The sequence below is a fragment of the Leiobunum rupestre genome, chromosome 1 (genome assembly GCF_980474605.1).
Source record: "Leiobunum rupestre chromosome 1, qqLeiRupe1.1.hap1, whole genome shotgun sequence".
Lineage (NCBI taxonomy): Eukaryota > Metazoa > Arthropoda > Arachnida > Opiliones > Sclerosomatidae > Leiobunum > Leiobunum rupestre.
The window spans coordinates 8,810,518-8,835,276 of record NC_143384.1 but is presented as its reverse complement, the minus strand read 5'-3'; the positions used below and the strand labels follow the sequence as shown (position 1 = coordinate 8,835,276).

Here is a 24,759-nt window from a genome sequence, read left to right as displayed (position 1 = left end):
ATATTTTGGGCTAATGTTCAACCCATATTTGGGTAACTTATAAATTTAACCCAAAATATCGTTATTAAAATAACCCATTTTGGGTGAAAACGAAAACCACCCAATATTTTGTTTGGTTAAATACTGACCCAACAATGGTTAAAAAAAAACAACCAAATTTATTGTTAAATTATAACCCAAATTTTAGTCATATATTAACCATATTTTGGGCTAATGTTCAACCCATATTTGGGTAACTTATAAATTTAACCCAAAATATCGTTATTAAAATAACCCTTTTTGGGTGAAAATGAAAACAACCCAATATTTTGTTTGGTTAAATACTGACCCAACAATGGTTAAAAAAAACAACCAAATTTATTGTTAAATTATAACCCAAATTTTAGTCATATATTAACCATATTTTGGGCTAATGTTCAACCCATATTTGGGTAAATTATAAATTTAACCCAAAATATCGTTATTAAAATAACCCATTTTGGGTGAAAACGAAAACCACCCAATATTTTGTTTGGTTAAATACTGACCCAACAATGGTTAAAAAAAACAACCAAATTTATTGTTAAATTATAACCCAAATTTTAGTCATATATTAACCATATTTTGGGCTAATGTTCAACCCATATTTGGGTAACTTATAAATTTAACCCAAAATATCGTTATTAAAATAACCCATTTTGGGTGAAAACGAAAACCACCCAATATTTTGTTTGGTTAAATACTGACCCAACAATGGTTAAAAAAAACAACCAAATTTATTGTTAAATTATAACCCAAATTTTAGTCATATATTAACCATATTTTGGGCTAATGTTCAACCCATATTTGGGTAACTTATAAATTTAACCCAAAATATCGTTATTAAAATAACCCATTTTGGGTGAAAACGAAAACCACCCAATATTTTGTTTGGTTAAATACTGACCCAACAATGGTTAAAAAAAACAACCAAATTTATTGTTAAATTATAACCCAAATTTTAGTCATATATTAACCATATTTTGGGCTAATGTTCAACCCATATTTGGGTAACTTATAAATTTAACCCAAAATATCGTTATTAAAATAACCCATTTTGGGTGAAAACGAAAACCACCCAATATTTTGTTTGGTTAAATACTGACCCAACAATGGTTAAAAAAAAACAACCAAATTTATTGTTAAATTATAACCCAAATTTTAGTCATATATTAACCATATTTTGGGCTAATGTTCAACCCATATTTGGGTAACTTATAAATTTAACCCAAAATATCGTTATTAAAATAACCCATTTTGGGTGAAAACGAAAACCACCCAATATTTTGTTTGGTTAAATACTGACCCAACAATGGTTAAAAAAAAACAACCAAATTTATTGTTAAATTATAACCCAAATTTTAGTCATATATTAACCATATTTTGGGCTAATGTTCAACCCATATTTGGGTAACTTATAAATTTAACCCAAAATAGCGTTATGAAAATAACCCTTTTTGGGTGAAAACGAAAACCACCCAATATTTTGTTTGGTTAAATACTGACCCAACAATGGTTAAAAAAAACAACCAAATTTATTGTTAAATTATAACCCAAATTTTAGTCATATATTAACCATATTTTGGGCTAATGTTCAACCCATATTTGGGTAACTTATAAATTTAACCCAAAATATCGTTATTAAAATAACCCATTTTGGGTGAAAACGAAAACCACCCAATATTTTGTTTGGTTAAATACTGACCCAACAATGGTTAAAAAAAAACAACCAAATTTATTGTTAAATTATAACCCAAATTTTAGTCATATATTAACCATATTTTGGGCTAATGTTCAACCCATATTTGGGTAACTTATAAATTTAACCCAAAATATCGTTATTAAAATAACCCTTTTTGGGTGAAAATGAAAACAACCCAATATTTTGTTTGGTTAAATACTGACCCAACAATGGTTAAAAAAAACAACCAAATTTATTGTTAAATTATAACCCAAATTTTAGTCATATATTAACCATATTTTGGGCTAATGTTCAACCCATATTTGGGTAACTTATAAATTTAACCCAAAATAGCGTTATGAAAATAACCCTTTTTGGGTGAAAATGAAAACAACCCAATATTTTGTTGGTTAAATACTGACCCAACAATGGGAAAAAAACAACCCAATTTGGGTCAAAAACAACCCAATATTTTTAAGAGTGTAAGCTAGGGAGAACACCCTTGTAAGAACTTTGACCCTTGGTATAGTCACCCGTGAGGCCGTGACGAGATTTTGCAATAGCGGGATAAAAAAGGCTCTTATAGATTTTTCACCCTAAAAACAATTAATAATGGCAAAAACGTATTTTCACAAATATAAGCAAGAATGTATTCTTATACACCCTTGAATATAGAACGTATTTAGATTGCCTTACCGTGATGTGTGTCGTAGAGGCAGGACTCCGTTCTAAGATTTCTATAACGTTCACTACTTGACCAGAGAATAGTTGTCTAGCTTCGACATTAACGGCGCGCTCACCGAGGTCACAGCTGGAAAGAGTCGCCATTGGCTATTTTCGGACCAATTGGATAGCTTCTTTTCCCATAGATGTGATTTAATTTCCGCTACACAATAGTGACATACAGAGGGATGGAGCATAAAGCCCTGACCCTGTGAATACATTCGTGGTGTTTAAGAATAAATTCGTAGTTTTAAGGATAAATTCGTGTTTTATACAGGGGCGTTTTGAGAAATTCGTCAAGGGGGGGGGGGGTCCAAGTATGTGAATTTTAAGACGGGGGTCGAGAGGGGGGTGGGAATTTAGTACAGTCGAAGGTAAGCCCAAGTGGGGTTTGGACCCGGAAACCCCCCCTTGTCTACGCCTATAGTTTTATATGAATAAATTCGTGGTGTTTAAGAAACAATTCGTGGTTTTCAAGAATAAAATCGTGGCGTTCAATAATAAATTAGTGGTGTATAGGAATAAATAATAGTGGTGTATGTGAATAAATTCCAAGGAGTTCAAGAATTGCCATTTTCCTTTAGAAAATAATCTAATAACACCTTATGTTTTCATACTTAATTATATAATTATAAACAGAGTCAGGAGGAGTTGTAGAAGAGACAGTGTCGTCAACTAAAGCAAAGGAAACATGTTTGCCGGAAGATAAAGCAAAAAAACTTGCTGAAATTGGAATTGCGGTAAATTTCTTTAATATCATGTTAACATTTACACAGGAATTACCCAAACATTTAGACAGAAATATCCTAACCCGTTGAAAAGTGTAAACCATAAGTAACATAATACCGATAAGTATAACAAAAACTAAGAATAATTAATATTTCTTATCATAAAGCGGTTGTGTAATCGGATAATTTGGAAAGTTGCTTACCGCTCCCTGACAAAAAAGTGTTAATTTTCCTTTTTTAATAAATTCAATTATACCATAAGCCTTTGTGGGTGACCCACATAGAACTTTAAAAGTCTAGTAAACCCTTTCTGTCCTTAAAATAAATTGTCGGTATTGAAACAGACTACTAGTAAAAACGCGCTTAATATTATATTTATCTCCCAAATTAATTAAACTGCCCCAAAATTAAAATTAAAGTAAAAAGCAATTAATTTATCCTTAAGTAATACGACAAAGATAAAAATAACATAAAATTAAGCTTTCAAAACATTTTAATTTTTTTGGTCAGTTTTATTTAATTATTTTGATAAAAATCACATTATTTGAAAAAAGTAATATTTTTTTGGGAAATTTAAATTTAAGCCTTAGAAAAAAATTCGGTTTGAGAATAGAGCTTGCCATACTTGTATTTATGTTACTTAAGTCAATAGTCTGCTGATTATACCACGGAACTTAAACTTTTTTATTGTGTTTAGATTGAAGAAGCTTTCGGTTGTCCACTCGATATTGAATGGGGCATTTCAAATGGAGAAATTTACCTTCTTCAGGTAAATTCTTTATTTTCAATTTATTGTCGACATAAAAGTGCCACACTGGCTTTTGAAAAGTTGAATTGAAAATATAATAGTTTATTTTCTTTAGTGCCGCGTGATAACAGCCAATCATATTTTTCTATTTTTCCACGCTTATTTAGAAAGACTTTGCGCGGGAAACAAGTGAAATTCAATAGGCCTTTGCCACCCTTTAAATTAAGCAGTCGTAGCTGTTGCGTGTTAGCTTGATGATAGTGCCAGTTAGTATTTGGAAAGGACTTTCGTAGTTTCAAATATATTTTTTTTCATTGTTTGGTTGATAAATCAGGTCGGACCTGGCTGAGAGACAGGTCTGGCTTTGGCTTGAGACGGATGGTCTGAAGCAGGCCAAGGAGTTTATCCCGGGGCCTTCTAAGAAAAGAGCAACTGAGTCGCTATATCTCTCTAAGAGTAGTATCAGGGTGGTTACGAGCCTACTTTTAGGTCACTGCCTGCTTAATTGGCATCTGCATCTGATTGGTATCAGTGAGAGTCCTATGTGCAGGGAATGCCTTGCAGAGCAGGAAACTTCCTCTCATGTCCTTTGTGTTTGTGATTTTTACGCGGCTCAAAGGTTTGAGCATCTTGGTATGCACAGGCTGGAAACGAGCAAATCTTGCGCTTCGTTTCAGAGACTGGGCTTTTCCATGTTTAAAAGGCTGCACAATGGACCTCTGGTCGAAGTGCTAGGTTGGGTATGACCCAACCACCCAACTCTTACGAATAGACTAATAAGTACCTAATACAACGATTATATTTAAAGAGATAAATGAGTGACTAGAAGAGGCGCTTTTTAAATATTTTAATAGGAGCTTTTAGGAAGTATTAGAATGGACTTCATAAACGTTAAAGGCGACTCAAGCATCGCCGAAATCAATCCAGCGACACCACTGAATGACTTCCAAATTGTATTGCATATTTAAATAATTTCCACGAAAACCGAGTAGAGTTTGGCAAGTAGCAAGTTTAAAGGAGTATCTAACTAAATCATTTTCACAAGCTATTCCCACTTTGAGTTGATGATCAAAAAATTTCAATTAACTGCGACTGGTACTTAAAAAGTGTCATATACATAATAGTACCCCCTTGTGAAAAATTAAAGGGTTACGATGTACGTATGTCTTACAAATCCCGCCACCACTGTTTATCAATATCTTACCAGCAATTGTTGGCGTGTCATTAGTTCGAAATTAATTGTTCAACATCGAACAGTTCTCAACAAGAAATAGTTCGCCAATAAGCAGCTAGCAGTTCATTTTTATACAGTACAATGATGACGCAATGCACTGGCAATCAGTTCGATTAACTTAATAATAATAAGCTAGGCTAATACCCAACGCACCACCGGGTGCCACACACTGATATCGAATCCGGCTCCTCTTACGGCGAGGCAAAAGTGCTAACCACTCCGAGATGAATGAGAAGAAACATTATGTATGTGAAGTCATAATTAAATTAAAGATGGTATTTTTGTGTTGGCAGGCACGGCCTATTACGACTTTCGATAAAGAAACGATTTATGAACTCGAGCACGAAAATGACAGCACTTTGCGATCGGAAGAGGAAATGACGTCCACTTGTAACATTGGGTGAGACATTTTTACAGTTGCATAAACGGTTTTACTTCGGAAAAACTGAAACGGGACTAAATTTTTGCATGAGAGATTTTACATTTAGAGATCTAAATTCTTACCATAAAAGTCCTGTCAGCTTAGTTGCAATTTTTCCGAAGTTAGGAAAACATTTCGATTAAAGTTACTGGGCTTACAGTTCATTTAATTATACTCGTTATTTTTAACCGAACCGTGAGATGTTAATTCGATTTACACCGGGGAGACGCTAAGTAAAATTTATATACACTTAAAATAAACACGCGATTTTATTTTCAGTGAGGTAATGCCAGGTGCTCTAAGCCCTCTCGGTTCATCGTCAATCTGGAAAGCGCTAGAACTGCCCAATGCCGTAAGACACATTTATTTACTCCCATCGATCCAGTGGAAAGTACACTTGAGAGACTAGGAAATTTTAACCACTGTTGAGCATTTTGAAAAACACCAAAATTGCTTTAGCCACATGTCCGATGCCTCGCATGCATTAATTAAGTTACATTTTTTCTAAATCATGTTTTCCCCAGTGGCATTTCTCAAAGAGAATCAAAGGCGGATCTATGATGGGAAGCCCGCACTTTGTCAGAGGAGCCGCTGTTATTCAAAATCATCAATTATTCAACATATATGACGTAAGAATTTGACGTAAAAGCCAAAATCTTAGAAATTAAAGTTTGAATTTCAGATTGTGTTGCGGTTTTATCACGGGGAAAGTTCGATGATCACCGATTGCCAAATGGTGTCGTTGTTCGGGCGACTATTGGAAGGCGAAGAAATGTTCCGCAAGGCGGCGAAAAGAAACCAGTATTACCCTCCAAACTCAGTCCTGAAGCAGACACTGTTCATTATATACGTCAGTATATTACATTTTAATTTTCTTTACCTACACTATAAAAGAAGTTGTTCAGATCTGAACACCACACCGAGAGCACATTTTTAGTTAATCTTTGAACACTCTATGTAGCATTCTACGTTACACGTCGAAATGGTATTAAAATTTCAATTTTGATCAGTTTCGTCAAACGACGTAAAATCTGATTACTTTCGATTAGCTACCGTATGTGTACGTAGCCGCTACACATATGTTTACAGCTTGATGGCCCTATATAAACCTACTATGACCGCAATTTCACCTTGTAGGCCAGTACGTCCCTGAAAATGGCACCGTAGAAATTGGGGAATCTTTTTTTACCAAAATTAGAACTCCAGGAAAGTGTAAAGGGTAACCATAAAATACCGACCCACTGAAGAAAATCTGTCCAACCGTACCATGAAAGCACTCTATTGCGATGTGGAAACGGATCGAATTTTACGTTTAAAATTATATCATGCTCACGTGCCAAAGAGTACTGATATAATTTTTAAAACTACATAAGTTATTTAATTACACATTCATTAAATGATACTTTGATTATATAAATAATTATCGAATAAGGAATTTATTATTTTAGTAATTTACGAATATTTTTTTTTTCAGGATATGCTAACGTGTAGCAAACATTTAAGGGAACTTCGTGAAGAACTTTGGAACCAAACTATTGATATTTCTAAGTGTAAAACGTCTGAAGAAGCTCACGACGAAATCTGGCAACAATTTTTAAGCCTTATTAAAGCAAGTGTAATTTTGTGTCGTTTAAGATTATATTATTATTCAGGATAATATACAACTGAAATTAGTTAGAAGGCGTGTTACTTTCAATAGGGGACCCTGTCAGAAATATTTCAGAATTCAATTCGTTCTGGATGAGAATAGTGTCGATTATAAAAGCATAAACCATTTGGTTTTAACTCTTATTTAAACACACAATAGAGAGGATTCCATGACATCATAAAATGGAAACTTGGAGTTCAAAAGTGTACATACTTTTAATAGTTTTGATAGTTTAATGGGGCTCATCAGTTCATAGTAATAATGATTGAGTAAAGGGTCCACGAGATCTGAGTACTTATCATTGGGTAATGGGTCCCACGAAATCTTAGTACTAATCATTGTGTATTGGGTCCCATGACATCATAGTACTAATGATTTAGTAATGGGGCCCACGAGATCATTGTACCAATAATTGGGTAATGGGGCTCACGAGATCATGGTATTACTAATTGGGTAATGGAGCCCACAAGATCACATTACTAATCATTGGAAAATGGGGCCTACGGGATCATAGTATTATTCATTCGGCAATAGTGTGCGTGTTTTTATCGAACTGTCAAAATATTTGTTTTGAAGTTTTAATATATCAGTAACTAATTGTATACTTTTAAATTTTAGTACCTTGTCCCACATCATGGCACCTGTTCTATGATATCGTCGTTGTACAATTTAGTTCTTTTATCAAACCTGGTGACAGGAAATAAAGGTAAGCTAAATGAAATTATAAATTTTAAAGATGGTTTTTAATAAATCGAAAAGTTGAAGATATTTAAGTTTATTTTGATACAAAACCAATATTTCTTAAGGAAATTAAGGACAGCAGTTTACTATTTTCTCTATTATGCCGTTCATACATTTATTTCATTAAGTTTAATTTTCAACCGAACATAAAGTTGGTGGGGGGGATTACATTAGGTGCCTCCCCTCCCAAACAAATTGGGGGGGGGGCATTCCCCCTGCACATTCCGGCTCCTACTAAGAGCTACATTAAAACAAGAATGTCACGTTACGTTATAAAAAGAACTATTATATCTATTAGAACATCCAATATAGAATTTCTTAAAATGTCATCATTTATTACGCAGTGATTACACATTTGTTAAAGCAAATAAGTTAAATAATAAACGGCCTTGATTACCCTCAAGTCTTGCCCAGCTTTCATAAGCCACCGTTGTGGTATGCTATTCTATAACGTGAAACTAGAGCCATAACCGACACTTTACATGTAGGACCATGTTAGAAGAAATTTTGTATATTAACGCGCAGTAATTTTTGGGTTTTGAAACTTTTCCATGACGTTCACTATAAAACATTTTAGCCCAACATCGTTGTATGGCACAGTTTTCCATACAAGTTCACCAAACACGTAGCATTTTCGGTTACAAGTTTTAGGAAAAATAGATTTCGAGAGTTAACCGGTGACCAAAAATAGTCATTACCACTACCAAAGGCGGGGATTTTTCGGCCTCCGCCGGAAACATAGTCCGTTTAATAAAGTAATCTATGTGATATATTATTAGATTAGAGTTAGGTTAAATTTATTTTGTGCCACTATATGAAGTAAGAGCTTGAAAGGGCTTGTAAAAAAATTGTATTTTCATAAGAATATTTTCCCAATTAAAAATTGAATTTAAAGTAAGTACCTCAACCGTCGTCATTCGTCAGAGCTTCCGCTTCTACATTAAAAAGATCATGGCAACCCTGTTTAAAAGATTTTGCAACTAAGGACTAACGATTGGACAGAAAATTTCTAATTCGTCTACGTAATTTAACATGACGATTTTTTGGCGCTAGCTTGAGTGCAAAGTCCGTAAGTTGGGAGATAATTATTAATTAGTGGGAGCCCTTATTTGAAAATTTCGCCTTTAAAAAACGGAAGAGGACTGCGGCCATCTATTGATCAGATAATGAAGTTACTCGGATGTTGATTCATGTTAAATGCCGATTGTTTTAGTTGTCTCAGGTATCATTGATTTGGAGTATAGAAAATATGTAAATTTACATGCATAAAAGTGGACAAGAGAAATGTTTTCATCTCATTTCCTTTTGTCTTGTGAACATGTTGGCTCGTGTGAATGGTTTTTAAATGTAATGGTTTTCTTTTTAGGATGGGGTGATAATGTGTACAAAGACTTCGCCTACTTTCTTGGAACCTGCGGAGAAATTGAAAGCGCCGACGTCCCATCTGCTCTTGAGGTTGATTTCTTTGATCGATAGACAAAGGATTATTACGAAAATTTAAATCATTTATTAAAATTTATTTAAAGCATCTGACAGTCACTATTGGAGATTCGACCATTGCATCGTCCTTTAAAGGAATGAATACAAAGGTCAGTACTGTATCGGGTTATTAAGCCTAATAAAATAAAATCACTTCGCAGTCATGATGTCCAAGTTTTTGTTTTACTATTGTACTAACTTTTTAGATTTAAAACCAAAAAAATTCTAAAATTATTTTCTTTTGAAATGGGGATTTGCTGGACTATTGCCCTCATTAAAAGTCAAATATCTTCTGCTAAACGAAAAGCCTGAAATAAAAATTAAAAAATCCTCTGCTGTCATGGTAACCAAAACGCGCGAGCAAGCTTCAATAAAATTCCATTGTAAAAGGACGGCCGTTAATTATTTTTTATTAAAAAGGAATTTATGCCCTCGTGACAGACTGAAAAATAAAGAATTTTTTAAATTGGACCTGTGGCCAGTAGAGCCTAGGTAGTTTAATTAAAAAACTGGCCACTGGCCACTTACCATTTTTAACCTTCAAAATCACGCTTTTATAATTTATGGTCCAATTATCTGTTCTTGACAATATGTGCTAGGGCATAGGCTTAGTAGGTTAGACAGACTGTTAATATTTCTTTTTGCTAACTGCTAAATTTGCTTCTTCTATTCTGTGTGTGGAGTGTAGAGAAGACCGACTTACGACACCCAGTCAGCCACCCATACACACAATGGACACAAGGCCAAGCACACAGCATACATGTACAAGCAAAGACCAAACAATTTTAGTGATTAATATAGTATTTTTTAATGAACTAAAATCTTGAAGGGAATTTTTTTTGAATTAATTAAGTGATCACCAGGGCCACTAACACCCTAAGCATTTAATTTTTAAACTGGCGAAGCTAATTTTTAAACTGGCGATTGTCCTGTGATAGTGCCTTATTTCTCCCACTGCCTCGTGATGTTCGCTGAGAATGAAACGTTTTTGATTAACTTATAAATTTGTTTAACGTGATATCATAAGTCTATAATATTGTTCCATACGTTTGTCACTTTGGGGAATATTTTACTGAGAGCTAGTAACGGAGTGACGTCATCACAAGAAGAAAATATCCCCCTAGCGAGGTGCTGTCCAAGGCTACGTGTGACGAGTTAGCAAGCGCACGCAAAACGGCGATTAAGCGCGCAACGTAGTCTGTCTTGTGAATAGCTCTCAGTAAAACTTTTGCATGTGAAGAATGGGAAGTGTCACACTTATGTATTATACACTTATGGTTAAGGAACATTCGTACGTCAATTGTTTCGTAATTCCGAAACGGCGGCCCGTAGAACAAAATGTTATAGAACATTTTCGTTTCCAAATGACCTTTAGAACCCGTAGACCCTCGGTTCTACCACAACTTTGGAAACACCCTGTATATTATGCAAATAAAGTAAATTTAAATATCTACTTTGACTCATGATAAGCTCGGATGTCCCGAGGGATTTTAAGGGAGAGAAAAAGTGAATAACTGCAATATTATATACTCTGTATTTTCTTATTGTTTCTTGATATAGGATGCTCTTAATTTGCTGTTAACGAGTAATTGTGACGCTGGATTGGAATTTAGGAAGTTCTTAAAGAATCACGGACATCGATGCTATAAGGAGGTTGGTTTCATGAATTCAATGAATTGGCATTTCAATTTGGTATTAAAAGCTAAACAAAAGTATCGAACTAATCGCTTTTTGTGAGAATTAGGTATTTGGTAATGTTATTTTATGATAATGGAGGGTACTTAAGCGTTAACTTATTTAATTTACAGTCCCTACTTTAAGGAAAATTACTTGAAATGCTCACATATCCAGTTTGAATCAAATTCTGATCAAATTGGAATAAAGTTGAATTTGATACATAATAACTGTATCAAATATAAAACATTTCAAATTTCGATCAAAGTTGAATTTGGATGTGCCCAATTTTGTAAATTATATTGGAATGAAATTTGATTCGTAATGGATATAAATTCGATACTAAATTAATAAGTTCTTAAGAAAGTTACAAATGATCACCCGTGTTAAACAAATATTATATAGAAATTAATAAATTAATAAATTTAATGTATATTTTGCAGTTCGATGTCAATTCCGTTCCTTGGGGAACTGATCCAGAACAACTTATTAAAACGTTACAGGTAATTTCGTTGAAGTTTTTCAAATTTTCGGTTAATTTTTTCCCGTCGAACTTGACTAGCGATGTTGAAAATTAGACATATTCGGCCCCGGGATAGCACCTTTAGACGCCGACTTTTAAATACCCGAAATTTTACCATATGTCACCAACAGTCTGAAACATAAAACTTTTAAATTAATTATTATTATTATTATTATTATTATTATTATTATTATTATTATTATTATTAATAATTAATTATTAATTTTAATATCGCTATATTGTTTAATTTTTGTTTTTAGTTTTTACATAAAACATCGCTTAAAACAGGATTTAAAGTAAGGTTAGTAATAAATCAGTCCTTTCCCACCAAAGCTTTAAATTGACGCCATCTATTATACATAAAATCGTTATAGTCAAACCTCTAATTAATTTGTGAATCATCTTTTTAAATAGACAAATGTATTATGCAATTTAGTGGTTTTAATAACGCATTACTTGCAGGAAATGGTTGGCAGACCCGGAAAGAAGCTGTCGAAGAAGAAGGTCATTTCCATTGCAGAGACTTTATCAAACTTAACAGTGCCACTTTCATGGAAGAGCAAGTAAGCCATTGATCTGGGAAATAACATACAAATTCTCCAGTTTCAATAATGTAAATCAGGAATCCGTACCTCTACTTGGAATGCTTAAAGCGGCAGATTTTTGTCTCGATGTGGCTAACGCTTTTTTGACTTCACTATGTTAACTTAAAGCAAGTGCATGTCGGCTAGACGTCAAGTAGCTCTTTTTTCAACAGATGTCGCTATCGTTGTAACAAAACAAGATAGTTAAGGCGTTGATTGGCTCGTCTCTAAATTTGACGATAACTTAAATGATAGTAATTTTGAAGTATAAATGTTATTTGGGATATATATAATTATGGTTAAAGTCTACTATGTAGAGTATAAGTTTCTTATTATAATACTCTACTGACGACGTTATTGTTTCGCGTTTTTCGAAGAATCGGATAGATTCTTGGCCATCTCTAATAACAGGGCCCTTTTCATAATACAGGTGGCAAAGATAGAGCCGACAGTTGCTTTAACAACGTGGGAGGGGATTTTTTTTATCTCGTAGGCGCGTCCAAAGCCGTCAGAGTGATCTTACTATATACGCGATACGGCAGGATAAGTATTCCAAGTAGAGGTATGGATTCCTGTGTAAAGCTATTTTCAAATACCACAAGTAGAGCTAACTTCAATAGTTTTGACACGCGCTTTCATTTTATCGAAACTGGCCAGGATGGTACTTTTGCGTGAGAATATTTTAAAGAACGCGCTTTTATTCCGTGCATTTTTTTGTAAGGGACTTATTAGAAGAGCGTTTGAGAAACTGATAATTACAAGACATTAAAATTGTTTATATCTGAGGCCTAATCATAGGTTCATAATGATGAATCACTTAAAAGTGTTAATTATCTATGTTCCACGTGTCAATTTTTTATTGAGAGCCTTTTCTAGAAGGACCACGCATTTGCTGGTCGTCCAACAAAACCATTGGGTCTAAAGGCTGGTTCACACGGGCAGTGTTTTCCTGATTTTCTCTATTTTCTCGTTTTACCACCTTTTCCCGTTGTTCTGGCGCACGGGAAAACGACTGTACACACGCACAAAATTTAACGGATTTTTCCGCCGTCAGCGCTGCCGGTAAACGAGAAAACGGAGAAAAAAATGTTGAAATATCTCTACTTTTTTTCCCGGTTTTCTGAAGCACTTTGAGCTCGACTAATCAGCGAGCGTTTCGCTGTCACGGGATTTTGAAATTCTTTAAAAATAGGCTTAAGAATTTTTGCGTCTACCACGTGACGGCATAACGCTCGCTGACTGGTCGAGCCCAACGCCCCTCAAAAAAAGGTTATCCGTTTTATCATTCCCCGGCAGCGCTCGCTGTGATAAAATCCGTTTAATTGCAGGGAGTAGTGGCTCACTCCTGTAATCCCAGGCGTCCGGGAGGCAGAGTTTGTGCATGGCCGTCTGAGGACAACCACTAATCCCACAACGGGTGGTTGTCATACTTCCGCCACGGGTGTCCCAACCCTATCCCCAAGTATCCCCCCGTTGGCGTGGCCGTAATACTTATCTCGCACCTGTTTAATTAAATGGACGAGCGGACTGTATTGTCCCACCCGTTACAATGGCTCATAACGACCCAAAAAAAAATCCGTTTAATTTTGTCCGTGTGTACAGTCGTGTTCCCGAGCGCCAGAACAACGGAAAAAGGTGGTAAAACGAGAAAATTGAGAAAATCAGGAAAACACTGCCCGTGTGAACCAGCCTTGATACGCGTTCTATGCCTCTTCGTCGGCGCTTGAAAAACCTATATTCGTCTGGCGACTGTAGGCTTGTTAAAATTAGAGACCGTGACGTAAGAGCCACATTAAATCAAGAAGGCCAGGTTACTCTTTAAAAATAACTATTACTTTTTTAAATTAGTGCTAGGCTTTCCATTTTTGGCCAACCGAATCGTAATACTTTTATTTACAATATGATATGCTTTTTCAGATTAATTCTTCGAATTGTGATTCCACTGTGCCGCAAAGCTGTTGGAATGCGAGAGACCTCCAAGGTTAAATTACGTATTACTCATCGTTTTAAGACGTATTCATTGGGTTCTTGAAATGTTTTTAGATAAAAGGGCTTAAGGCTGGTTCACAAGGGCAGTGATTTCCTGGTTTTCTCTATTTTCTCATTTTACCACCTTTTCCCGTGTTTCTGGCACACGGGAAAAACGACTGTTAAGGCTGGTTCACACGGGCAGTGTTTTCCTGATTTTCTCTATTTTCTCGTTTTACCACCTTTTCCCGTTGTTCTGGCGCACGGGAACACGACTGTACACACGGACAAAATTTGCCGGATTTTATCACAGCGAGCGCTGCCGGGTAATGAGAAATCGGATAACCTTTTTTTGAGGGGCGTTGGGCTCGACCAGTCAGCGAGCGTTATGCCGTCACGTGGTAGACGCAAAAATTCTTAAGCCTACTTTTAAAGAATTTCAAAATCCCGTGACAGCGAAACGCTCGCTGATTAGTCGAGCTCAAAGTGCTTCAGAAAACCGGGAAAAAAAGTAGAGCTATTTCAACATTTTTTTCTCCGTTTTCTCGTTTACCGGCAGCGCTGACGGCGGAAAAGTCCGTTTAATTTTGTCCGTGTGTACAGTCGTTTTCCCGTGCGCCAAATCAACGGGAAAAGGTGGTAAAACGAGAAAATAGAGAAAATCAGGAAAACACTGCCCGTGTGAACCAGCCTTAACACGGATCACATTTGCCGGTTTTACGGAGGAACTTTTTTTGAGGCGCGTTGGGCTCGACCAACCAGCGAGCGTTATGCCATCACGTAATAGAGTGTTGTCGTCTGAAACCCTGCGACGTCACCATTGTAATTTGCCTATTGATAAAAAACGGTTACTGTCATGGCGGCCACTATTAACACTACAGCTGTGACGTTACAAAGTTTCAAAATCGTATCAGACGACAACACTCTATAGACGCAAAAATTCGTAAGCCTACTTTTAAAGACCTTCAAAATCGCTCTTTATATCACGTAACAGCGTAACGCTCGCTGATTGGTCAAGCTCAAAGTACTTAAAAAAACCCGCGAAAATAAATTAGAAATATTTCAACATTTTTTTCTCCGTTTTCTCGTTTACTGGCAGCGCTCGCGGCGGTAAAATCCGTGTACAGTCGTTTTCCCGTGCGCCAGAACGGTACGTAGTCTAGATTATCTTTGGCCAGAACAACGGGAAAAGGTGGTAAAACAAGAAAATAGAGAAAACCAGGAAAACACTGCCCGTGTGAACCAGCCTTTATACAAACGCGAAGGTCGTCTAATGTTACGAAGCGCCCCCTTTTATCTAAAAACATTTCCAGAGCCTCATTATACCAAGAATGTATTTCGTTCTACCATAAGTATATAATATTATATTACAAGTGTGACTCTTCCTATTCTTCACATGCAATTAATATAATAATAAAAATAATATTATAATTTATAAATTAATTATATTTTACGCTAAAACATGAGTTTCTTAGACATGTCACTACGGTCGAAATCACACGAAATGACCCAACTGTTTTGCTTTGTGAAATAGCTCAGATTAATACTTGGTTTACCGGCTGCATTACCCTTATTCATTAATTATTTTATAGTATACACCCTTGAATATTGATTGTATAGAATGTACATAGATTGCCTTCCGACGATGTAGCTGTTGTAGAGGCAGGACTAAATTTGTCGATTGTTATAACGCTCAAAATGCCGCACTCCAATTGGCTCAGAATAGCCAATGACGACTCGGTATAGCTGCGGCATCATCAGTTCAACTAGACCAAGTCGTCAGTGGCTGATCTTCGACTAATAGGAGGGCCTCTTTTATCGTACAAGTGATTTAATTTCCGCTACGCAGTGCCGAGGAGTGGCGCTGCTCTTTATTCATGGGGTACGTTCAGTAACGCTAATTTGCGTAAAATCGGTTTTTACTTCAAGCGCGTTCCACTGGTAAGAGCTCAGAGCGCTCTAAAATTGGTATCTTACGTCATACAGGGTGTTAACTCAAAAACGATACAGAGCCAATTACTGAAAATAAGCTTTACGTAAGAATTTGAAATTTTCAGGTTACATAGAGCGTGCTGGGGGACAAATTTCAATGAAAATATTAATGACCTTGAACCAGGTCTTCAAGGTTATACAAAATGTATCTCGATAACCATTAAGACTAGAAGAATGGTTCCAATTAAAAATGTCTTCCAGGTCTTATTTTAAGTCTAAACAGCTGATTCCATCAGATTTTACCAATGAAAAGCCGAGAAATGTTAGACCAAAAACCATAAGGTCGTGTGTGGTATTCTAATCAAGATACGACATTTAAGGGCTTTTAAGTCGAAAACTACCAGACTTGAGGGATCAAAAATATCGTGACACACTAAACCGAGTGGGGGAGTTCAAAATTTGCAAATTAGGATGTCCTTGAAACATAAGTTCAAGGTCATCCAAAATTTATCTCGAGAACCATTAGGATTAGAAGAATAGTTCCAATTAGAATAATGCGCGCCAAGGATTAAACGTATTTCACTTACAAGGAGACTAGAGGCTTGCGCCGCCGCTAAACGCCGCCGCCGCCGATAATTTTGAACGCGCCGATCGCGCCGCCGCCGACTGTTATAAAATCGGCGCAAGCCGCCGCCGCCGCCACCGATACAAAGAACGGCGCGCCGCCGTTTCTTTTTTTCTTTATACACTTTTTTTTGGTATATTAAGCTTAGTTTTCATTTACGCGAAAATAACTACATTTGAACAAGACGTCAAACGTCAAATTTTGGTTTTTCGATTTCGGTCGACGCAGAGTAATTGCATTTTCACTTAGCGTCAATAGATTCCAGCATTGCTATCTCTTTAAATTTAAATGTTGCTGGGTTTATCGATATGTTTTCTAAAATTGCATTATAATAATCAATGTAGGACTGGGTCTAATATTTTTTGGTTGCTAGGAGACTAAGGATCCCAGCTTGAACAACTATAACGCTACCATGTTTACGGAGGCCCACTTCATGAACGGTCCATGGGATCTACGCCATCGGGCAGGTTACCTCTATGGCCAATCCGAGACTGATAAGAATTTTTTACTTTAAATTCAAAAAATGAAGCATTTGATACACTGCATTTTAGATCTATAATACGTTTATAAAATCACATCATAATACCTTAAATTATATTTAAATGGAAAATAACATATCAAAATAGCAATATGTATGTTCACCGTGCGATGATAACCTTCGGCAGCAAAAATGATATTATTCGTAACTCTGATTTATTTCTGATTGGAAGGCTCAGAGCGTCAGTGGCGTAGCCAGAATTTCGCCAAAGGGGGTCCAAGAATGTTAATATTAAGAGGGGTGTCGAGAAGGGGTGTCAATTTTGTATAGTCAAGGTAGGCCCAGGGGGTTGACATTGAACTCTCCTTGTCTACGCCACTGCAGAGCGTTATCGTGGAGCACGACCAAAAAAATAAAAAGCCAATATCGAGCCTTCAACCGAATTTCGACCCGGCATAACTGCGAATAATTTTGGATGTCGTTTGACGTCAGGCCAGTGGCCTACCTCGGAAGGACCATGGAATAATTAATGTACTTCGCACATTAAAACATTAAAACAAACGTTTTACAAATTGAGCCAGCCCCACGTGTTTTCCAGCTGCTGAGCCACATTTGTATTTTCCCTCCAATCACCCCTTTTCCTTCTTCCCCTGTTATCATTAGTTAGTTAGTTCCTAACTCCGCCCGAAACAAATATTCGGAAACGGGGCGTCCCTGTGCGAAGTACATTAATTAGTCCATGGAAGGACTAGTACGAGTTGGTATTTGCCCTTGCCCTTCTGGTCGTGTGTTTTTTAAAGTGTCGCTACAAGAAATAGCTCTAAAATTTATACAAACGCCGGCGTAAGCCGCCGCTGCCGGTATATTTTGAGTCAAACGCCGCCGCCGACCCTTATCAGATCGGCGCAGGCCTCTAAAGGAGACGACGAGAGGTGTAACACACCGATTTTGTTTAAACTCGGGTGTTTGGTCGATCTTCATGTAACTTGAAAAATCCTAAAGGGAAATGTCTCCATAGGTAACCGTTTTGCCATGGCAACCAAATTTTTTTTTGACAACACAAAATGGAATTTTTCCTAAAGAAAATAACATGGGAATCTGATAGATTTTAAGGGTACCCCCTGTATAAATGTTAAAAAATTTGAAAGTGCTAAAAATTGAAAACATAAATAAAAAAATAATAAAAAAGTTCGAAATTGATTAAAATTGTTACAGAGGGTACCCTTAAAATTGGTCAGATTCCCATATTATATTCAATGGGAAAATTTCCATTTTGTGTTGTCAAAAACATGTTTGGTTGCCATGGCAAAACGGTTGCCTATGGAGACATTTCCCTTTAGTGTTTTTCAAGTAACATGAAGGTCTACCAAACCCCCGAGTTTGAACAAAACTAAGAAGAAGAGTTTCGTATGAAATTTTTAAATTTAATATTCAACCTACGTTAAATCAAATAGTTTCAAATATAAATCAGTAAATTACATTTCAAACTCAAAACTGGTGTGCAATCGCGTCCCTCAAAATTGATAAAATAGTTGAGCACCATCTAATTACTTGGTTTTATTGTCATTTCTATAAGTTTAATTCCCATTTCTAATTTAATTTCAGTCTGCCATGATTAAGATGTTCGACGCCGTGCGACACGCGTATCGGGATCTGGGGAACCTGATGGTCAAAGAAGGCAGACTTCCGGATGCGCAGCTCCTTTATTACCTGTCTACAATCGAGCTGAATTATCTCATGAAAACTAGGTCACCGCTACTCATACAGAAGTAAGTCTTTAAAGACTAGTTCATCAAAATTTTGAACCCTTAAAGCAACTGTCTTCTCTATAATTGCCACCTGTATTATGAAAAGGCCCCTGTTTTAAGAAGTGGCCATTATTCTATCCGATTCTTCAAAAAAGCGACTTTACTAGAGAGCGTGGTGCCATCTATTAATGGCAAAGGACGTTAAGTTCAAAATAGCCCAATGATAAAGTCGCCAGATAGCCTTTGTAGAGTATTATATTTAGACAACTTATACTTTATTTAGTGGGCTTTAACCTAAACTAAATATGCAATGTAAAATATATTGCTTAAAATTACTGTAATTTATGCCATTTACCAATTTACAAACGATCCGATCAAAGCGAGGGGTACCTATAAGTATCCGCCTTTGAACTTAATTGAATTGATTACGTCGATAGCGACATCTGTTGAAAAAGAGCTACTGGACGTCGAACCGACACTTACTTTAAACCGCAAATAGGCACAATCATAAAATTGATTTTTCTATAAATCTATAAATGTTACCGTAAGCCTTTCATAAGGTCCCATTAAGTAAAAGTCTAGCATAGAGCCCCATGTTTACGGCATTGTCCATGCGAGAAGAAAATTAACGTACGACGATAGGGCTTGGTTTTGCGCTTGTTGCAGCCTACTTCCAGGGCCTAGTAGGCCACACTTTGAAGCTCTCTGGCGCTCTTTTAACTCATCGTAGCAAAATGGAAAAAAACACGCATACTTCTCAACACACCCATTACAACTCCTTAAAATTTTTGCATATCCTTTTGAAACACCCTGTATATTTTATTTATTTTTATTTATTTTTATTTATTTTTATTTATTTCGTATTTGTTTCCAGAGCCATCAGAAGGCGCAACCATCTTCCAAAAATGGACAAAGTCATTTTTCCAGAAATTATGACAGGAATTCCTAAAGCTGTAAGTACCCATATCCGAAAATCATTTCTTTATTGTATTGGTCCGCTAGTTACCAATTATGCTAGTAATATCTGCTGTATTGATGGTTTTCCATTGTTTTAAATTTAGATAAATTTTGATCAAAAAGAGAGAAAGCAAGGGGCCATATTTGCGAAAGGTAATTATTTATTCCCTTTACTAATTGCCCTCGCGATATAGTCGGTTCATCACCAGAAACCAAGCACACACCCAATTCTAAAAATGAAACGTGAAAAAGTAAAAAACGTATTACCGTTTTTGGGGAAATTAAGATTAGTTTTCTCAATAACGTTGTTTGTTTGACATCTTCGCAATTTTTATAATTTTCTTTCCATTTCAACAGTAATTCCTACACTATTCTAATGCCAGAAAATGTTAAAGAAAATAGTGTTATATTTATAAGGTTTAGAAATTGAAATTGAAATTTACTAAAAAACGTTTCCTGATATAATTATTTAATCATAATAATTTAAAATTTCTAACATTAATAGTTAAGAAAAAATTATATTTGAGGGCACAAATACTACTTTGCATTAAACGACAAGTAAATATCGTGGGTGTAGACATACATGAATTCAACCACATAGAAGTAGAGGAAAAGTGAAATTTGAGTTGAAAGATGTAATGGATCAACATTGTAGGTGTCCCAGTGAGCAACGGAGTAGCCGAAGGGCTGGCCCGCGTGGCCACAACTCTAGAAGAAGCTTCGGAAATTAAGGTAAGTATCAACAATTATTGCTAACCTTGTTCTTTACCTAATTTAAGGTGGGTTAAAAGGAACCATATATGGACTGTAATGCAAAGTTTCAAGAAATAATTTATTTTTAGGTGCAACCTTAGAGAAGGTTTAGTAAACCTTTGTGCCACTAGATTGGGTACGAGCTACCTCAGTATGGCACTGTGTTGATTAGTTACGATAAACCAAACTCCCTCGTACAGTTAACCTAGTATAGTGAGAGCGCATGGTAATAAATTGTTCGGAATTGGTATACAGCTCTGAAAATTGATATACACGCGCCTTGGACTATACTCTCGACTACTTAATTTTTATTTTTCAATAAAAACTACTGGATAAAAGTTTATAAACAAAATACCCGGTTGTTGCCGAGGACGCGCGCATCTTCGTTTACATGTGTTTGTAAAAAAAAAAAAAAATTCTACGTTACACCGCATCTCCGCGACTTTAGGAATAAAAAAATGGTAAATCGCGTGTAGCTCGGGTGGTAAAGGTGGTAAAGTTCAGAATTTTTTTTATGGTGATACGTGTCACGGTACTACTTAAAACCTGATATGGAACCACATCGAGATTTTTTTTTTTCAATTTTCCCGCTTACTTCAGATTTAATCTTTTTTATCGAATTTCCACGGCAACCACAACTAAGCCAAATTAAAAAATCCATAACTTTACCACCTTTACCACCCGAGTTACACACGATTATCATTTTTATTTCTAAAGCTGCGGAGTTGCGGTGCAAATTAGACTATATCATTTTAAAATCACAATTAAACGAAGATGCGCGCGCCCTCGGCAACTAGCGGGTTTTTTGTTTATAAAATTTTTTCCGGTAGGTTTTTTTGAAAAATAAAAATAAGGTAGTCGAGAGTATAGCTCAAGGCACGTGGATACCAATTTTCAGAGCTGTATACCAATTCCGAACATTTCGGGTGCTTTTTGTAACCATGCACTCTCAGTAACTAGCGTCAAAGACTCAAACGTCTGTTGGAAAACGTAATTGTATTGTTTACTCGTAAACGTTGTTATTGTATTTCTCATGAAACTTTGATAGTCGCTAAAAAGGTTTTACTTATATTTGAATGGAACTGATTATTTTTTCTTAGCCTGGAGAAATCCTGATTGCGTATTCTACGGATATTGGTTGGAGTCCTTATTTCCCCATGTTAGCTGGAGTGGCCACTGAAATAGGAGGACTAATATCACATGGTAAGTGCAATCGAAATCGCCTTAACAACGTCAAATACTCGCCAAATGAAGCCAGTAGTAGCATAATAGCAGGCTAGAGCTTAGCTGATATATCCTAAAGGAACACAGATTTGATTCTTTTAGAATTTTCAAAAACAAATTAGAAAAAACAATCACTCAATAAAACTACCATAAGAAAGTCAAAACATTAACTTAATTTGCATACATTTAATGCCCTAGGATTTCTTCTGCCTGTTTTGTTTTACGTTTTCTTCCCGCCGCGTAAATATCCTGGTGGTAGGCCAACCGCAGAGCATGTTGGCCTACCACCAGGATATTTGCGCGGCGGCGGGAAGTAAACTTAAAGGAAAACAGGCAGAAGAAATCCTAGGGCTTTAAAAGTATGCAAATTAAGTCTTCCTCTGAACGACAAGACCACAAAATTGGTATCTTGCATTTATCAAATTTCCAAAATCTTAATTAAGTAACTTAAATTTAAGGCTTAGTATTAAAAAAGCCTTTTTGGAGATAACAGGGAGCTCAGCCTCAGATGATGTTAAAATTTTTAGATTAGAAATGATAAAAGACCTGATCTTTTTCTGATATTTTTCCCAAATTTCTTTCAGGTGCTGTTGTAGCTAGAGAATACGGTCTACCGTGTATCGTGGGTGTTGAAGGAGCAACCCTTTTGTTCCAGACAGGTAATAATATAAACCACTAGTTCCTAGCTTTACTCACTATAAAACATTCATAAAAATATTAGATTACGAGTCATAGATGTCGCGTTAGACCAAGTTGGAACAATCAATTTTAGCTAAATTTTAATATATGGGTATTGCATACTACGATATGGTGCATGTACTATCAGTTCATGAACAATTTTAAACATATTTGTTTAGAAGTAAAATTAATTCTCAACAATCTCTGAATTAAAAATTTGCGAAAAATAACGAAAATGAAATCGCCTTCGTCATAATATTGAAACTTTAATTTTCAACTATAGATTCTAACCGTTAAATTTACGGGTGACAAAGATAATTATGTTTTTTGTTTACTATCAGTTTTTGAGTCAAGTTACAAGCGCTAAAACCCAGTTTAATAGGAGTTATTTTATTTTGCAGGAGACAAGGTAATATTGAATGCCAGCAACGGAACGTTAGAAAGAATTGAGTGACTTACGCTACTTAGTCCAAAGAATAAACTATTACCCTTAGCGAATGTATTGATTAATATATTTATTAATAAATGTTAAATTTAATTTACACATTGCTTGACTATCCTGGAAGATCTCCATGGACGAACATTTGAATACTAATGTATAGAAACACACTTTACTGTTGAATATAACTTAAATGAAAAATAAACATTTATCATATTTTTATTTAAAACAAATTTGTTTTTAACGTAACTAACGTCAATGACCCTAATCTTCTGTATAAACTAGTTAATGAAATGATAAACTCGTTGATTAATCGAAGTTTATAATATCTTTAAGAGGGTCGCTGAAGGCGGGGTCCGACCAAATCTATCTGATTTGTCGATAAGAGTTTGCCCACACATGTAATTTTTCTTGCACACTTTTTATTTTCGTGAAGTTTAATATGAAACACCAATGAACTGCATTGCAAAGAATGAATGATTTTGAGGCCAGGTTTTCTTATTTGGATAAGTAATTTGTTTAAAGAATTTAATTAACACCTTCAATACGAGGTTTTGTGTCGAGGAACTAACCACGCTCTAAATATCTGTAAAAACACGAGAACCCCCAATGGTCTAGAGACTGAGGAGTAAAAACGCGAACAAGTAAAGAGCCCAAGAAGTGGGGGAGAAAACTAAGCTTTATTGGGGAAAATATGCGGTACTTCGGCGCTTTTGTGTCTGGTGATCTACTGGTGCGTGGTCCGAAGCGGGATTTCCAGATCGAAGGATCTTCCACCCGCACGACGTTAATCTCGTTTACGCTCTAAGTTGTAAAGTCTGCTCGATCATAGACTAAGAAAGGTTTCACAAGGACCTTTCGCGCACGAATTTAAAACCATGTAAAGTCTCAGCACGGGAGGGCGCCACGTATATCAAAATGCTGCGAACCAAAGACTAGTGAAAGTTTACCAAAACACGTGACAGCATCGAAGGACTCAAATATTATTCTTATTAGCACGTGTTTTAGAAATCAGATGTGATACACGTGAGGTACTATATGGGTTTGAAAACGTATATATTTAATTAAAAATGAATTTGAATACAAATATGGATGACTTGGATACTAATATGCATGATTCGGAAAGTCTAATCAATCATGGTATGTATTAAGTTATTAAATTAGCTTTCCAGTACTAATTACTTTATATATCTATTGTTTCAGATTCTATGTCATCATTTAAATTAAATAACGAACCAGAACGCACCCCTTGTTTTTCGGCATTTTCAACGTTTAAAAAAGAACTAAAAATAAAAAAGGTCATACAATAAAATTCCAAAATGTGAGAAAAATTTAATTTACCTTTTCAGTTTATTGTTCAGGAATAAATTTTATAAAATTATTAAATAACTCTAGAAAATATAACCATTTTCAAAATTAAACTATGAAGAAGAGCAATACAGACGAAATTATGTTGAAATTCAAATGAAAATAATATGCACGTGATCACCACTTTCTTTAAAATCCGCTAGGCGCGCCGCCGTTCGCACCATTAACGAAGTCGGGGGGTCTCGCGCCGCCGGTTATAGAGGAAAAAGCTAAGGGGGGTCACACGCGAAATGTCCTTGTGAAACCTTTCTTAGTCTATGGCTCGATGCTCTACATCGGTGAGACTGAAAGGTAGCTCGCCGACCGGTTCAGGGAGCATCTCAACGACATTAGAAAGACGCCAGCAAAGAACCACGTCACCCAACATTTTAATCACGTTCACCACAT

The 24,759-nt window shown here is 35.8% G+C and overlaps 1 protein-coding gene across 1 annotated transcript in view; it reads left to right on the top strand.

Annotated features, from left to right (window-relative positions):
* Window positions 1-23,107, top strand: part of LOC149960541 (uncharacterized) — an 80,591-nt gene extending 57,484 nt beyond the window's left edge. The window contains exons 21-41 of the mRNA XM_090174792.1: window positions 3,062-3,162; window positions 3,848-3,919; window positions 5,426-5,532; window positions 5,833-5,905; window positions 6,078-6,182; window positions 6,236-6,403; window positions 7,028-7,162; window positions 7,820-7,907; window positions 9,309-9,397; window positions 9,469-9,531; window positions 10,982-11,074; window positions 11,539-11,598; window positions 12,081-12,181; window positions 14,120-14,183; window positions 18,811-18,974; window positions 19,828-19,906; window positions 20,015-20,063; window positions 20,566-20,642; window positions 21,764-21,866; window positions 22,472-22,546; window positions 22,967-23,107. Coding sequence (XP_090030918.1) covers window positions 3,062-3,162; window positions 3,848-3,919; window positions 5,426-5,532; window positions 5,833-5,905; window positions 6,078-6,182; window positions 6,236-6,403; window positions 7,028-7,162; window positions 7,820-7,907; window positions 9,309-9,397; window positions 9,469-9,531; window positions 10,982-11,074; window positions 11,539-11,598; window positions 12,081-12,181; window positions 14,120-14,183; window positions 18,811-18,974; window positions 19,828-19,906; window positions 20,015-20,063; window positions 20,566-20,642; window positions 21,764-21,866; window positions 22,472-22,546; window positions 22,967-23,019 — 1,919 coding nt within the window. The 3' untranslated portion in view covers window positions 23,020-23,107. The remainder of the gene's footprint in view (window positions 1-3,061; window positions 3,163-3,847; window positions 3,920-5,425; window positions 5,533-5,832; window positions 5,906-6,077; window positions 6,183-6,235; window positions 6,404-7,027; window positions 7,163-7,819; window positions 7,908-9,308; window positions 9,398-9,468; window positions 9,532-10,981; window positions 11,075-11,538; window positions 11,599-12,080; window positions 12,182-14,119; window positions 14,184-18,810; window positions 18,975-19,827; window positions 19,907-20,014; window positions 20,064-20,565; window positions 20,643-21,763; window positions 21,867-22,471; window positions 22,547-22,966) is intronic.
* Window positions 23,108-24,759: the final 1,652 nt, after the last annotated feature.